Source organism: Prionailurus bengalensis, chromosome A1 (genome assembly GCF_016509475.1).
Source record: "Prionailurus bengalensis isolate Pbe53 chromosome A1, Fcat_Pben_1.1_paternal_pri, whole genome shotgun sequence".
NCBI lineage: Eukaryota > Metazoa > Chordata > Mammalia > Carnivora > Felidae > Prionailurus > Prionailurus bengalensis.
In genome coordinates, this window is record NC_057343.1 from 17,972,925 (window position 1) to 17,990,604 (window position 17,680).

General features: G+C 45.2%; 1 protein-coding gene across 2 annotated transcripts in view; it reads right to left on the reverse strand.

Annotated features, from left to right (window-relative positions):
• The window catches only part of LHFPL6 (LHFPL tetraspan subfamily member 6), a 250,421-nt gene extending 242,499 nt beyond the window's left edge, over positions 1-7,922 (reverse strand). The window contains exons 1-2 of one of the 2 annotated variants that reach the window (XM_043577789.1): positions 7,586-7,922; positions 5,484-6,052 (exon numbers count right to left, since the gene is read on the reverse strand). In XM_043577789.1, coding sequence (XP_043433724.1) covers positions 5,484-5,868 — 385 coding nt within the window. In that variant the 5' untranslated portion in view covers positions 5,869-6,052; positions 7,586-7,922. The remainder of the gene's footprint in view (positions 1-5,483; positions 6,053-7,585) is intronic. The other variant, XM_043577799.1, reaches the window with a different exon arrangement.
• Positions 7,923-17,680: the final 9,758 nt, after the last annotated feature.

Consider the following 17,680-nt stretch of genomic DNA (forward strand, 5'->3'; position numbering starts at 1 on the left):
CTGGAAAGTACTACTCTTCAGCAAGAGCGCATCATCTTTTTCCCTAGAGATGCCTAAGACCAGGAGGACTTGACCTTCCTCACAGCCCATTGGGGCGCCATCTTGCCTACGAGCAGAAGCTCTTACTGGCTGGTTCCTGATGTCCTCCTGGCCTAGTCTTTCTGCTTTTGCAAGAAATACACAGCTTTATGGAGCTGGCCAAAGGCTATCTTCGAGCATCTCTCCAGTCTGCAGTAGAGCCTTCACGTCTTTTAATTAGCAATTCATTACTGAGAATCTACCGCAGGAAAACTACAGAGGGTGTATTGAGTTCTTACTTTGAGTTCTCCATCTATAAAATCTTGGCATATGGCAATGGTAAATAAATGAATATATAATATATGTACATATTATGTAATGGACATATTGTAATTATGACATGTATATAATATGCATTAAGAGAGAACCTCAGGAAAACAATTTTCTGTGACAAAAACACAGACAGGTACAACAAGAATGTCCTCGGCCAATACCACGCTGCAGAGGTAGTTATCTTTCCATAGCCCAATTAGAGAGGTTTATATCAGATTATAACATAACTAAACATTAACTAAGTTCTGGGAGTCAAGCATCTACCAGAATTCACATTTTTCTAAAGTACGAAATGGTTAACTTAGAACAGGGTTCTCAAGATATAGGCCCAGAACCAGCATCATCTGGAAACCTGATAGAAATGTAAAGTATCAGGCTCCCCACCAAACCTACCCAAATCAGGAACTCCTGGGCGGGCCCCAGCCATCTGTATTTAAAAAAAAAATTTTTTTTAATGTTTATTGATTTTTGAGATAGACAGAGACAGAGCAGGAACAGGGGAGGGTCAGAGAGTGAGGGAGACACAGAATCCGAAACGGGCTCCAGGCTCTGAGCTGTCAGCACAGAGCCCGACGCGGGGCTCGAACCCACGAACCGTGAGATCATGACCTGAGCTGAAGTCGGATGCTTAACCGACTGAGCCATCCAGACGCCCCTGTATTTTAAAAGCCCTGGCTGATCCTGATGCATGGCCAAGTTTGAGAACTGTAGACTCAGAACTCAAGACACCTCACCAGGACTTTACAGTGTTGGTTAGGGGTGCTGAATGGAGGAGTACAGTAGTTAGCAATCCACAAGGTGTAACTTAAAGGACAGCTAACAGTCCTGCCTGCTCCCTGAGCTGGGCTAACAAGTCTCTGGATTTCTTAAAATCAGAGCAGCTTCTTTCAGTTAAGACTGTCACTAAAAAGTCACCATGCCCATTAATATGCCAACACTCATCATTTATCTTATTCCTTAGCTGTCACTAGACAGATAGCCCTAAAGAAAGGAAGGCATGATGTGGCATATCGTAAGACAAGTCAGGTTCAAAGTGGAGCAAGGGAAGGAGAGTCGCAAGCCCTCATCCTAAAGGGTGACAGACAGGTCCAGGTGGAACCCTATCGTGAAGAGGCTCCGGAAAGGCAATGGTGCTTTCCGCATACAGAGAAAGGGACACTCAAAGAAATACTTCGTCATCATTACTGTCTTCAGCAGCACTTAACTATCAATTAGCTGAGAAGATGGCCTCCCTGGCTTCTTAGAAAAGAACACCTGCCAAACTGGAAAGGTCGCTGCTTGCTACTGAGGAGCACTCTATACCCACTTTACACACTTATGTGACGTGCATTCAAGCTAAATGTGGCCTGATATAAATTTGGGAATCCCTTCAGTGCCCCTTCGGTACAGCAGCAGCAATTTCCGAAGACAAAATCAACACACTCAGATCCCGACATTCACAATCACCTGTTACAGAATCTTACAGGCACACCTAACATGTCTTTACGATGTTCCCCCATGCTTCTATTCACAGAGCGCGTCAATAAGGTATTTTCCTGACACATGTATCAAAAAGTGTGATACTAACATTTAAAACTTCGGTTGAAGTACTTCATGACCACAACAGTATTGAGAAGCAAAGCACGTAATTTTATATTCAACAACGAAACCCAACACGAAAACGTCTCTTTTCTCATTGCGCCATAACCATCCTGCATGCGTGGAACCATTTTCATTATACATTATATTTCTCAAGGGCTCTCTGCATGGCTTTTAAAAGCTCGAGTGAGGGCAAAACTCGACTGAGACCAGGCTTTAAAAATTACGACAGAAATATGACTTAAAAATGGAAGACGACGACGTGGCGATTCAAGTTTATGTACAAGTTGCCATAAGAAAAGCACAAGTCATTGATTCCTTGATGTCCTCCTCCTATAGGGAGCAAACGTCTACGCAACAGTCCGATCTTGTGTTGCTCTGGCAGCTGACAGGTGACATGTGAACCTCTAACCAACCGTAGCAAGACAATTCAAAATTAAGGTTGACACTTTGTCCTTTAACGAGTTCCAAAGTACTGCAGGGGTTTTACTGCCTGATGTTACACCGTATGTGCAAACTCCAGACACAGCAGGCAGGGTGAAGCAGGACGCCTCTGTACTTTGCCATTCTCCCGCTTCCTGTTGTTTTTGGAGCAACCCTAACTTTAGCTAAACATAACCCTTCTGGGTGAATCATTTTCAGTAAGAGAGTCCGCCTTATAGCAGAGTACCCTGGATGCTGACTCGATTTCTGAAGCGCGGCCGCCTATGGAATTGAGAGAGCCCGCTGGCTTGGGGTCTGGCAGTCTTTATGAAACCTATTTCGTGAAAACTTTCATAAAACAAAATTACTTGCCACTCAGGTTTTTATGAATAGAGCCCCAAACAATGATGGGATGAGTAACAGGAAAAATTCTTTTTGAAGCTTTTTTTTTTCCCCCCAACTAGCCGAATATTAAGTGATAGTGATTCATGCAGTTGTCAAAACCTTTTCCATCCCTCAAGCTGTTTTGTAAGTCTAAACGCACCGTTATCTTTTTTTTTTTTTCAACGTTTTTTATTTATTTTTGGGACAGAGAGAGACAGAGCATGAACGGGGGAGGGGCAGAGAGAGAGAGAGAGAGAGAGACACAGAATCGGAAACAGGCTCCAGGCTCCGAGCCATCAGCCCAGAGCCTGACGCGGGGCTCGAACTCACGGAGCACGAGATCGTGACCTGGCTGAAGTCGGACGCTTAACCGACTGCGCCACCCAGGCGCCCCTAAACGCACTGTTATCTTGAGTCATGGGATGTATTTACCTACTTGTGCCCTCAAGAGGTTCGAATCAGAAAAAAAACTCTTTTAGGTTTTACATTCATAATTAATTTTTTTTGCCAGATATGAGAAATATATATGAGAAACGAGAGAGTACCAACTGCGAACTATATCCTTAGCTTAATGTCAGTAACTCTTGCCATGCAGAGTTCATGAAAAGCATGTACAAAGTGTGGGGGGAGAGGGAAGGTCCTTTTAAAAACACACATAACTTCTCCAATGATCTTTCCCCTGGAGTTTTCTGTAAAATAGAACATGTAGCTCTATATCATTCCAAAAAATCTATATGGAACTTAGAGAGGGAAGCATAAATCATGGGTCTCAGATTCACTTCCTGTTGCCTTCCTTCATTATACAGTTAAAGCTGATCAATAAAAACTGATCTGTCTTTCTAAGCATTTTCCTGTTCTTCCAGAAATAATTGCAGTCCCCGCCCTAAAATGAAGGCAAACTGACAAGTAATATTTACTTTACTAATTTACTAATTAAGCCTATAGCTGTATCCGTAGCATAGTGGAATCCAGAGTTGTTCATGTTAAACTGATCTCTCGTGTAAAGCAGTAATCATTTATTTAGAAATACAGTTTAAGATTGAGCAAGGGTCAGTTTTACACCCACCGAAGAGTATTGAGGGCTCATGACAACAATGTTGAATCAAAAACTTTTCTACTTTTCTGGGAAGTCTTCAACTCTAAAGACCTGAAGATGCCAGTAAGACATATAAGAGGAGAAAAGGAAGCTGCCAAAGCATTTTTCCTGAGCCAAGTGAAACACAAACAGCAAATCAAGTTTATTCTTCAAGAAAAAAAAAAAAAATTAAATACCCCTGGCATTAACTCTATCTTTGAAATCTGTAGTATCAAAAAGTTTTCAAATTCAGGACTTCTATCTCAACTTTCAACAACTTTCTCGTTTTACGGTATTACTATATGAATATCTGTATGTATCACGCGTAAGACTTCCGCTTGATGTTGAGAACTGAAGCACTAAAGGGAAAAACAGCTAAGCCTCCCAAACTGCCTCCCAGGGCAGAAGGAGATGCAGAACTACGGGGGGAACAGATGAGAACAAAGTTACCTCCAGTAGGGGAATAAAGAACTGCAAACAACTCTGTCGTTTGCTTCAAAACGCAAACCTTGTTTGCCCCTTGCATTTTTAGCTTGAGAGCTTGAGAACTTTCTCTTTCAAAATGTGGCTTCAAAGTGTAATATCAAACAACTTGCAATAATCTGCCGGGGTTTCTCCAACTTGCAGATTCTATCTCAGAACTACCCATTTAATTTTTTTTCCTTCTTCTTCTGGATTCTTCACAAAAGATTAGAAGAAAGCACCAAATGGGAAAGTAACAGACTTTGTAATGAAGTTACAAATAGTTTCTATACGTTTTCCTGGCTTCCTATTTCCCTTCATTCTGTACTATCTACAGGTTGTCATATTTTACCAGGACGGACTATAAATCAGACAAGTTCAGCCCGTCAGTTTGAAGAATGGAGGTGAAAAGCGCAGTGGAAAATATATAAAGTATAATTAAAACCATATGACCAGAAATATTGAAGTAATACTTGCTGGAGGAAACCCAAGTAAAAATCAAACCTTTTTCTGGTGTTACTGAGATTATGCAGTCCATTTTGGACAAGCAAACAGTATTTGCTATTTTTTTTTTTTTCTTCACAGCAAGAGCATCCCACGAAGTTAAATCCTAGTGAGATAATTAAGCCTATAGCTGTATCCGTAGCATAGTGGAATCCAGAGTTGTTCATGTTAAACTGATCTCTCGTGTAAAGCAGTAATCATTTATTTAGAAATACAGTTTAAGATTGAGCAAGGGTCAGTTTTACACCCACCGAAGAGTATTGAGGGCTCATGACAACAATGTTGAATCAAAAACTTTTCTACTTTTCTATGAAGTCTTCATCTCTAAAGACCTGAAGATGCCAGTAAGACACAGAGAATCTAATTGTTGACTGTTGAACAAGAAAAGCAGGAAGTTATGAAACCTGAACAGTCTCCCCTACTACATTATAAACGATCCCGATGTTACTGTCTCATATAGGTTGTACTTAGTGGGCCAATGATGTATATATGTCTAAGGATGTACAGAAATTCAGAGCTCTCAAAGGTGAAAGCAATTCCAATAAAAATCTTTGACTTCGGCAGTCTATCACCAAAGCCATCCCATGCCTATTTCTCCAGAGCATTCCATGTGCCAATTATCAGGACTTCAGTAGACAACGGCAGCACGATTTTCAATACTGCTTTGGGATTCCGGGAAATGAGTCAAATTTAACAAGTCACTTACCTCCCAGAAACTGAATTCCTCCGGCCACTCTTCCCACTGTCCTGGAGATGAGCTCTGACACACAGCAACCCATGAGGGCGGTGAGAGCCACCAAGAGGAGGAGGCCACAACCCAGGCCTGTCACGACGGTACAGATCCTCCATTCTGCACTGGGGATGCCCTGGAAGGAGGCATAGCGCCCACATTCCTCCACCATCACCATCATCTGCCGGCTTTCATCATGCACAGGGTAGGAGCATCTCCGGAAAGTACCGAAGGACACAGGCTTGCCCAGCTGTGATCCCCAGAGCCAGTAAGGCATAAAGAACCCCACACAGGAGGTGGCAGCACAAAGAAAGGAGAGCAAAGCCCAGATCACCCCAGTACAAGTCAGGCTGGATGCCATCTTTTCAACAGATAGGGCAGCGAGGACCCAAAGTAACTACTCTGGGACTGCAGGAGTGAGTGAAGGCGTGAGACCACCAGGGAATGGCAGGCAATCCACGTTCTGTAACACGTCTAGCAACACAGGGAATCTTCAGTCTTACTGGCCATCAACTTCCCATCCTCTGTAGTAAGGATGATGGTCCCTGGCAAAACAATAAGAAACACTGAAAGTTAAATGTTTTCAGGGAAGTGGTAACACCAGCTCAGTTGGTCTACAACCCTTAGTTAATAAACATTCAAACGTGGCTCAACACTGCAAAAAGTGGGAAGAACTGATTCTCTCTATAAACGCTTCTAAAATTCAAATTTTGTCAAACTAGCTCCAAGCTTTTTCATGTCTTTATCTCCTATAAATGCTCCCAAATTAACTCTGACAGCTATTTACTTAAAGAAATCCATGGCTTCTATTTGCCAAGCCAGTGAATTCATTTCACATACTCGCAGTAAAAGTAATATAGCATTTTTACTGGCAGTAAACATAATTCCAAATATTAAAATAAAGTGAACCGTACCATGGTTTGTTTATCTGGCTTGCAAGTTCATGCTTATAATTTGGAGCAACTTTTCCGTGTCCCTTTAGGTGCATTAACTCTGCATGAGCCCGAACAAAATTATTAAGATAATTTTCACAATTGCAGAGTACTATAAACTCAACAAATATTACAGACTGTCTAGGCACACAGACTGGATGCAACTACTAGGCACGCCCTGTACTCAGTCCGTAGTATTTGTGAATCCCTTCAGTCTTAACCGCCTTCTTTCTCCTAGTGTAAATGAAAGAAAGCCTGTGTGTGACTTCCTTCTGATTCACTGGTTCCGACACAACGGCTGGGTCCGTCTCTCCCACTGAATGATTGTCACTGTCTAATCTGAAAAGTAATCCATACTTCCCGGTCTTCTACATGGAACCCCAGCCATTCAAAGAGTTCCACGCGCATTGACTTTCCACCCCTCCCTTCCTTTCAAAAGGAGTTCTTGAACGGTTTCCCACACTTTCCATAAAGAAGGGAATACAGAAGCACAGAGCCCATGCGCCCCACAGTTCCATTCCCAGAACCCTTAACTCCAGCCTTCAGGGTCCACAGCAAATCCCCTCTCCCTCACCTCTCCCCTTCCGCCAGCCCCCACCCCTACCGCTTCCTCTCCACACGCCACCCCATTTCCAGTCGTGTGTCACTCCCGGGGAACTTCAACTACTTTTTTTTTGTTAATCTTGTCAATTGCGGTCAGCGTCAGCGTCAGCGGCTGAACTTGGTCTGCCCGGGCCCTGAGGCTGGGGGCGACGAGTGTGGGGGGGCTGCCTGGGGGCAGGGGGGCTGCCTGGGGGCAGGAGGGCCCTCTTCTGGAGCTGAGGCGAGGCGCCCCGAGGGGAGGCCAAGACGAGCCCACAGGCGGCCCCCTGCAGTGGCCTCACCCACCCCAGCCTGGACGACACCCGATGACCCCCGAGCCCCGAAGGAGGAGAGGGGCATCTTGCAGCCGGCCCGCGCCAAGGGAGGGGAAAAGCACGGGCAGGCAGCACCCCCCGGAGGCGGCCGCCGACAGCGGACGCCGACAGCGCCGCGGGGCTCAGGAAGTCCGGCGCCCGGAGCAGCCCGACTCCGGCTGCCGGGGACGAGGGGGCGCGGGGAGAGAGCGGAGCCCGCGGCGCCGGGCGGCCGGCGCTCCCTACTCACACGGCGGGCGGACGGCGGGCGGCGGCCGGGGCGCGCGCACAACTTGCTGTCTTCCGCGGGCGGAACATCCACGGCACAGAAGAGCGTCCTCCCTCCCTGCCGCGGTCCCCGGCAGCCGCAGCCACCCCGGGCCCGCCTCGGGGCGGAGAGCGGCGTCCGGCCGGAGGCGGAGGGTCTCCCGAAGGCAGGGCTGCGCCGCCGGCCGCGGAGCACCCCCCCCTGCTGCCCGCGCTCTCCGGCGGCGGCTGGGCCGGTGCGCGGTGGCCACGCGCGGGGAGCCCGTGCTCGCACGCAGAGGAACAGGGCTCCCTTTGGCAGGCGAGGCACGCACCGCCTCCTCCCCTCGGCGGCCCGGCCCTCCTCTTTCTCCTGTCCCCTCCCCTCGCGCCCGGAGACCCACGGCCGGCGGAACGCGGACGCGGCGGGGCCGGCGGGGAACTCGCGAGACCCCGCCCGCCCCGGGGGCCACTCCCGCGCCTCCCCCCAGCCCGCGCCCACCTCCCCCCCTGCCCTCCTCTCGTGGCGACTCCTGCAAATGAGGAGGGCGTGGAGGCACACAGACCGAGGAGTAGGGGACAAAGTTGCTGGTTTTCTCGGTGCTCCGGAGGCGCCACGGAAGACCAGACACGTTCCCTGGTTGCCTTTGGGGATTGAGGTTTAAACTCCCGTTTCCTGCCGGAGGTGGAGAAGGAGGGCCTTAAAACTGGGTAAAGGGACCCTTTGGGGCTTTGAGGAGACTCTTGGGATGTGGTCACTTTGGAAAGGGTGAACAAGGGCAGTGTGGACGCGAGCCTGAGACATAAGAGCGGGAAGCGCAAGGCTGGGGGATTCTGCCTGGCAAAGAGTCTTTCCAGACAAGCCAGGGAGAAGGCGCGGCGGGGCGGGGCGGGGCGGGGGGGGGGGAGGGGGCGACTTCCAGCGCGCCCCGAGAAACCTTCTTTGGGAGCCTCCTTCAAGGCATTGTATTCTCTCTGGCTCGCTTTCCCTCCCTTCTCCCCCTCCTTTCCTTCCCTTCCCTTCCATCTCTCCATCCAATCATTCTTATGATCAATACCACCATCAGATTTCTTGTTATGCTTGTCATCGGCGTTTACCCCTTTGGAAGTTTAGAGCTACATTCAGTAGAGGACTGTGGGAGCCTCTGCAGAAGACAGTATTTTAAGAATCCCGCCATCTGGGAATAGCAGTGTTGGAAGCAGATACTTCCCCAGATACAGTCTGTGAAGTGCTTTTTCAAAGTAGTTGAAAGTTACAAATGGGTAGGTATGTATAATATTTCATAGTAAATTTTCAAACTGCATCATTTTAGTTAGCCATAATGGTGTACATTTTCCCCACAACCACAGCTGGAGATACGTGCTCTCTCATTATCATATTGAAAGGATTTGGGTAACTGGTTCCAACCTTTTTGAGGTCATAACAGGACTTTTTCAGAATATGGTGACACTGATAAGCCTTTCAGGAAAAAAAAATACACGTATTAAACTTTATCTCAGTGGTTCTCAAGGGGGAGAAGGGAGATTACCACCCCCCTCCCCCCCCCCCCCCCCCCACTCACCCCAGGGACACTTGGCAAGGTCTGGAGATGGTTGGATTATCAGGAGGAGAGAGGCGCTACTGGCATCTAGTGGGTAGAGGCCAGGGATGCTGCTAAACCCTACAAAGCACAGGTCAGCCCTTCAGAATTACCTGGCCCAAAACATGAATTAATAGTGCTGAGGTTAAAAAAAAAACCTGTTTCAGTGAAATGTCAGGTAATTCCCTGTTCCCCTGTGGTCCATGCATGAAGCCCAGATTCAGAACCCTGATTCAAGTGATTTGAATGATCTCAAACAAATCACTGGTTACTGAGCTCCGCGATGGCCCAAATGATGGGTTTGGCTTCCAGTTACGCCCTTGGCTATTACCCAGAGACTTCAGATCTATAGAATGTAAAGGCAAAAGATAGAACTGTATAAACATCAAATTATAGTCACAAGATTTGGACTCACCCTCCACACAACCTACTGGGGAAATTGGTCCAGGACATTTCTGAAGCCTGGAGGAGTTTTAAGCACTGAGATGGATGGCTGGGATTACATTCTTGCTGTGTCAATCACGACACTAACTTTTCTTGGTAGATTTCTTTAGTCCTCAAAAAAAGCAGAAAAAAAAATATGAAGAAGGTGTAGCTATTATTTTACAGAGAGGTCAAGAACTTTGCCCAAGACCTTGCAGCGAAAAGGTGGGCTTTAAAGTATCTCATTATCTGCATTCTATTAAATAGAGTACAGTGCTATTGAAAAGAGTCTGCCCAAAAGGAAAAAGAAGATAGAGGAAGAGGTCGAATCTTTAAAAACTCTATTAGGATGTAATATCAATTATTTGTGGAAGTATAGTATGTCATATACTAGGACTCAAAGTTCTAACTTAGATGAATGAATCTGGACAAATGGTAACCTTTCTGAGCCTGAGTTCTCTCATTTGTGAAAAGACATTGTAATAGATGGTTTCTAACATTCTTCTAACTCATGACTTCTAGCATCATGATTATAGAAGTATTCATGTATTTGAGAAGATCCTAGGAGTCACCTAATTTTGTTCAAGTACTTTTTACAGATGAGGAAGCAGAGGCTCAGCATCCTTCCGGTGTTACCAAAAGCTGAGGCTAGAACCCATGTATCCTGATTTCTCTTCTCATCCCACTGTGTAATTATCTTCCCAAACTATAAAATCTTCCAAATCACTCCTTGGGTTCTTGTATATATACTTTATAGGCAAAATGCATTATAATATCTTTAAAACCCTTGTATTAAATTTGCACCTTCAAAGGATCTTTAAATTACTTCCCAGCCAGAAGTTCCCACATAGCAGATACTGCTTGGACCTCTGATTCCAGGTTTGAGTTTCTAGTATGTTTGGACTGTAGTCCCATCGAGTCATAAGATGAAATCATGAATATAAAAAGCATGTAGAAAGCTGTAAAGCATCCATGACAACGCACTTGGTTCGCTACCCGGGATTAATTCCCAACTCCTTCTCCTTGTTCACTAGGTAAGCACCTCCCTTCCAGCCGCCCTTAAACCTGGCGGTGACTGTATGACCCTTCTACCCAGTAAGTCTGCTGAGGAGGCCTCCAGGGAAGATTGTGTCCTCTGATAGAAGAGAATGGCTGTCTTGGACACATTCTTGAAGGATGAGATGTTCGGAGCTGTAGCAGCCTTCTTACAACAATGAGGGGAATCACAGAGACATCATCCTTTTGAATTACACCTCCTTTTGAATATTTTAAGAGTAAATTACAGGTTCTTAGTATGGTGTAAATCACTGTTGCTCGAATCTTCTTTTAGTAGCTAAAAGCTAATCCCAATCGATCAAGCACTGTGTAGATAAGACATACGCTCAATGACAGGAAACACGGCATTGTATCCCAGCGCTCAGCAGTTAAAGATAAATACTCAATAACTGAACATTAAGAGGCAGTTAGTGAACACATCAATATCGTTGTGATTATTATCCTTGTTCCAGTGCAGCCTACAGAGTGCATATCTGATTTCTATTTTTTTTTAATTTTTTAGTGTTTTTATTTTTTTGAGAAAGAGAGAGAGAGAGCACAAGGAGGGAGGGGCAGAGAGAGAGAGGGAGACAGGCTCCAGGCTCTGAGCTGTCAGCACAGACTGGGGCTCGAACTCATGAACTGGGAGATCACCAGCTAAGCCGAAGTTGGATGCTTAACCGACTGAGCCACCCAGGCACCCCGCATATTTGATTTTTAAACTAACAGGGTGTGCTATGAAAAATTAGGGGAAGAGTATGATCGTGGAACATAGGAAACAGCATGGGCTCAATCACTTCTGACCATTGGGGAGAGGTTGGAAAGGGACTTCTTCCACGTTTGTTATAAAAACCACAGTGTGGCTGACACAATGTCCATTTCCATCCCCTGTTCTTTTATATCTTTCTCTCCACTAGAAGCAGCTAAAATCTCCATTCCCTGGCCTCACCTGGAAGCTTGAGTGGTCACGTGACAGTGCTGGCCAGTGAGATGAGAGAGGGGAGGTACAAGCGCCCTCGTGTCCCCTTGCTGTTTCTCCCAGCCTAGAAAACTTACGGGATGGCACTGGAATCACAGAAGCCGTTCTTCGGCCAGGAAGTGACGTGCACGATGACAAAAGTCAACACACTAAGAACAGTAGAGTAAAATGGCTCCAAGAGTCTAGATCCGACGTATTTTCACTAAGCTGCTGTGTTATCCTCAGACATCTTCTGGGTGAGACCAATAAGCCCCAGCTGTTTAAGTCCCTGTTACTGGCAACGGCTACATGCCCGCTAGACTATTGAAACTACCTGCTCTCTTGCAGCACCCCGGGGGCCAGCACCCCAGGAAAGCGGATTAGACACAGAGCGAGGAGGCACTAAGCAGAGCAGAGAGGACAGAATAGCACCAGGGGAGAATTCTTTCTCTAGCAAAGGGTGGCTACCGGGGACATTCATCGTCTATAGCGTGCGTTGGCGAAGGTGGATGGACCCTTCTTAAAATCTGGCAAGAGAAACAGGAACCGCCGTGAAAATAGCTTACAAAATACCACCCCCCCCCAAAGTCGTAACTTTGAGGAATTAAAAAAGACAAATTCTCAGCATTATAAAATGACTGCCACAAGAAGCGTGTCTGAACACAGGCCAGCAAGAATGAGATGCAGGAAGGTATGAGGTGTGAAGGAGAAGCAGCAGATAATAATACAAGTGAGGCTCCAAATAGAGCCCGGAGAAGAGGGGCTTTTCTTTCAACTGCTCCTGGCCTAGAGCTTATCAGTTCTCCATCAGAATATATCATTTGCTCCTCCACACATGCAGTGAAATACCTTACGAGATGCAGGACTCATGAGTTCTCAGGACACAGGGTGTAAAACAGATCATCGGAGACCGTGGTAGTTCGTCCTTTTTGCCATTTCCTTCCTTTGTTCGTTCCTGAGCTACCCTTTCCCTTCGGGAATCTCTTCTAAAGACAAATTTACATGGGTGTTGCTTCCGTATTTTACTGCATTGTGTGCATCTTACAATGAGGGAAAAAAATCTCACAGGACCGGTGAGCTCTCGGGTTTTCTGGTCTCCATTTCAAGTAGTCTCTGAGTGAGATCATGTGTTGCTTTTGGAATGCCCTTTCTCTGGCGAACATGTTTATGCATACATTTACCATAGCTGCCCTAAGCTCCTACTCTAGGACGGGTGCCCATTTCATTTTCTATGAGCTTTCTGTCATGCGCTTGATAGACTCAAGGCCCCCTTCTCCCTGCAGAAACTGTGTACGCGCAGTTACGTTACAATTTCTGAATACAGTGATTTGTGTGACTCTATTCCCCAGAAACTCTCGTGGAAATAAGGTGCAGAGAGCCCATGGCCTGTTCCCAGGGGTGCTGTCTGCATTATTCATTTAAAGTTTGCAAACCACTTTGGCAATGTAAAGTGCCCTATCATTTCTCCGTATTATTCTTTCATGAATTAAAGCAGCATACAAATTTTAAATCAATAACTTATTCATAAGAGGCAAAAAAACGTGAAGTGTTAAATTGCATTTAACGTAGCAAATATTTCACATTAGGCCATCAAAATGGAAAATGTCCATAATACACTATATATATATTTTGCTAAATGACCCAGGAAGCATTTTAAAGTAGTACATAATTATGTTTAATATTGAATCAGTGTTGTGCTTTGGCTACTTTTAAATTCTTTTTTCTTTTCATGTCAAAAATCATCTCAGGCTTTTTCAGTGTTATGACTATGTTTTACATTTTTTAAAAAATTTTCCCAGACTGTGTAGAAAGATAGGTATAATGAGTTCTATAAAAAGAGATAAGAATTTTTTTGTAATAATATTTGCTACCAATCAGTCATAACTCCTGAGACAATTCACAAAGATGTGTTTCAACAGTATTTTAAAATTGTAAGTCCTCCCTTCACCAAACTAAGATGCACTGCAAATACTGAACATACTAATAGAATGATCTAAAACTTAAACAGTTAATTTAGTGTTATAATACTAAGAGGGGTTAACAAACACTGGTTTTTCTGAAGTACATAATTTCATATTACAGCCATTGTGAGATGGTAGAGGAGAAACGCTTTTTCCCAATTCTCTGGTTTTCCTCAGGAGAAATTTTTCTTAAATGCACCTGGTCTCTCTCCACACATCTGAGCAGCTGGGGTAATTGGAGGCTCCAGGGGGAACCCCGTTTGAGCACTAGGATAACTCTGCCCTTCTCTTGGGGCGAATCTCCCATTACAGGGCAGGACTGTCCAGAGGCCACGCCTGAGAGAGCCAGTAAATCTGCCAAACCCTGGGGCCCGGTTAGCAGGCCTGTCTGCCCCTCACTAAGCTACATCTTCTACATTAGCCTCTGTCAGTAATAACCATGATATTTTGATCTCCATCTGCCATTTTTTCCTCTCAATTTGTCCAGATTGCATCTGGGCAGAGAAACACTATTTATTGGCCCCCATCAGAGATAGTAAGTTTACTACCACAAACTGGATGGAAACATGTTGAAATATTAATTAAATGTTACTATTTTGTGACCGATACGGCCGCAACACCAAGCCTGTACTAACGGGGTCGGGAGAAAAGACGGGAACTGACCTCCAGCAGTTAGCATTGAGTTGAGCTGTCAAACGTTGTGTTTGGTTGACTTGCCAAAGAGAGCGCATGTGTGGATGAAAAGAGAATGCTCTTTGGCTACGTATGGCTTCCAAAGATCAATGTCTTTGTGGTTTAAAAGCTAAAAAGCATGGGCTAGGTGACAAGAAGCAGAAGATACAAGAACAAAAAGAGTATTAAGAGCAGTATACAGCATCAACCATTTCAGCAGACAGACACTAGAAGAGGGGGTGGGGGTGATAACAGCAGGGAGCAAGGAGGAGGAGAGAGAGGAAGAAGCTGGGGGAGGGAAGGAGGAGGAAAGGGAGGAGGAGACGTGAAACAGACGGGGATGGGGGAGGAGATGAACAGAGGCAGGGACAGACCAAGACGGAGAGAGAGAAGACAACTGTTCTGTTTTGGTTTTTGTTTGTTTTGCTTTGTTTCCAGGGAGAGAGGGATAAATAGCACGTCTGTGTCTTCTACCTTGAAGGCACAGACACAGGGTACTTGCCATGTCTGGTGAGGGATGGGAAAATATGGGTCTAGTGGCTCAATTGTTACTACATGGGGATTAGTATGCCATGAAAAAGACATGTCCACTTGGAAACATTAGCAGTCAAAGGGACATTCGCTATGTGCAGGGAAATGAGAAGCTGTTTCCCAGCCCTCTGTCAGCTTCTATAGTAACAACCCGGTATAATAACTGATGTTTGAGGGGCACGTAGGTGGCGCAGTCGGTTGAGTGTCCGACTCTTGATCTCAGCTCAGGTCTTGATCTCATGGTTCGTGGGTTCAAGCCCTGCGTTGGGCTCCGCTCTGATGGTGCAGAGCCTGCTTGGGATTCTGTCTCTCCTTCTCTTTGTCCCTCTGCTGCTTGTATGTGCGTGCTCTCTCTCTCTCTCTCTCCCTTTCTCTCGAAAACTGAATAAATAAACTTGAGAAAAAAACAAACAAAACTGCTGTTTGATATGATGCCTTTTCCAAGTGCCCCAAGCGATTAGCCAGTCCTTCCCCTATACTTCTAATCGATGGATACCTCTTCCATAGAGCTTACGACAATGCATTGTAATTATTTGGTTGTGGATGTGTATTCCAAACTTGATTGTTAGCTCTTTAAGAGCCGCCTTACTCATCCTGCTAAGCACATAGCAGGTGCTTACCTCGTCGGGCCTAAAATTTCATGGGCTGCCTTGCCATCTTTGAACCTCAGAAGGCCCCAAAGGCCTAGCTGTGAGTCCTGTACTCTTGCCAGACAGCCCCCCCCCCCAAAAAGGAAATGTGCTCACCTGACTAGCTTCTCCGTTTGCCACATCAGCTACACCTCATCCGGGTCTGAGCCTGATGGGTTTCGTTCCCTTCCAGCCCACACAATTATTCAAACAAGTCAATCCCATCCTACTGTGGGAACCGAGGGGGCACTTCCTCCTCTCATTACTACAAACCTTGCCTCCCACTACCCCTGCTGGTTCAGTCTGCTCCCGCAGCGCCGCCCAAGTGTGGCCCTGCCTTCTGTACAGGACCCACCCTTCCCAGGCTGTGAGTATGTGTGACCAATAAACTGCTGTCAGCTCATCTGTCCAGTGTCAGGTGTCATGTTTTCAGCCATCTCATGCTACTTAGGGTGGGGGACCCCTCTCTCAGAACAGTGCTGAATAAGCACTTGGTAAAAAATACTTGATATCATAATTGGCACAACATCATCACATCATCAAAAAAGACTACATTACTCTGTTTTTTTTTTAAGGCACAGGATGTCCTTCGGATCCATTTCCATTCAACAACAGCTAAAAGCCCAGAATGTGAAATCCTTAGATACCCACAAATATATTAATCAAGTCAGCCCACTCCTTGGTTGGTGCTGGTAAAGTTTTTACTGTGTAATTTAAACATGCAGTTATTGGGGCGCCTGGGTGGCGCAGTCGGTTAAGCGTCCGACTTCAGCCAGGTCACGATCTCGCGGTCCGTGAGTTCGAGCCCCGCGTCGGGCTCTGGGCTGATGGCTCAGAGCCTGGAGCCTGTTTCCAATTTTGTGTCTCCCTCTCTCTCTGCCCCTCCCCCATTCATGCTCTGTCTCTCTCTGTCCCAAAAATAAATAAACGTTGAAAAAAAAATTTTTGAACATGCAGTTATTTATAAATTAGTAAAATTAAAATGTGGTAAGACCGAGAGATGTTTTTCTTTTGGCTTATCTGTATTTCCTAATCTACCTCAAATAACCTGGAGTAATTATATACTTAAAATGTTCAATAGAAGTATAAGGCAATTATCAACTGAACGAGTTCTCTGAAACACAAAATAACTAGACCTAACCCACTGGATAAAGCTGCTTAAAAAGAACATATTTCAGAACAGAGTAAGGAAGGGTAGGACTTGTCCCTGAATGGAACATGCGTTTCAAAAATTCGTGAACCGCAACACAATAAATGTACATCAAAGAGCGTATCTGCATGTCAGGAACGTTGTAGAAAGCAATCCAGATCTGGTCTGAAGTTCTACTAGATTCTTTTCTCTTCCCTTGTAGTGTTCTGGGGTCAACTTTCTGTTGAACGCTTCTGTAATAGCTCAAAGTCATATCCAGTGAGGCTGCTACATTTCTGCAAATTGCTTGGGGTAACTCTGGCCTCTTCTTGCTAAAGCTGTGGGTCTCACACCTGTCTCTCCCCAGGATTCTATGTAACCCCAAGTGGTAAAACAACAAAACAAAACAAAACAAAACAAAACAAAACAAAACAAAACAAAACCCCTTCTTTAACTCCTCTAGGTAGCAGTGTTTTGAAGGGCTTCAAGGAGGACCAGAGAGGAGGGTTCCATTTTAGCAAGGCAAAACAATTCACCTAAAATGAAATATTGGGCCTCCTAATTCTAGAACTCCCTGCTGGGGACATTGCTACCTCCTTACTAACTACAGCCATCTGTCATTGCCAATTGGGTCCCTTTTCCTGGACATCCTTTCCTTTGCCCCTTCCTCCCCACCTAAACTTTTTTTGAACCCTATAGCACCTCTTTTTTCAGGCTGTTCTTAGAAACTTAAGTCTCTTCTCTGCATTGCTTGAGCATTTCAACTTTCATCCATTGTTTTACTGGTATTCATTCTTGGGGGTGATCATGGCATTGTATTAATCCCTCTGTGCTATTACAGAGGAGCTGTAATAATCCTTCCTCCCTGGTATCCGATTAAAAAAAAAAAAAACCTTCTCTTGCTCAGGGACTTAGATTTGTGTTGCTTTCCTCAAGGTGGTCATTGGCTCAAACCTCAGTCTGCTTTTTAAAAAATAAAACAAGTTTATTTAAAATATGTTAATAGACTCTGTTCCAAAGGACATTTCTTTAAAAACAACTTTTTACCCATTTAGCATGAGCTCCATATCATCTTCGAGATGCTTTGAGCCAAAATATTAAAATAAAAAGCCCATGTTAGTGGTTTAAGAAAGAATATATAAGGTACACCACCCCGCTGCCTTAAAAAAATATACGTATCT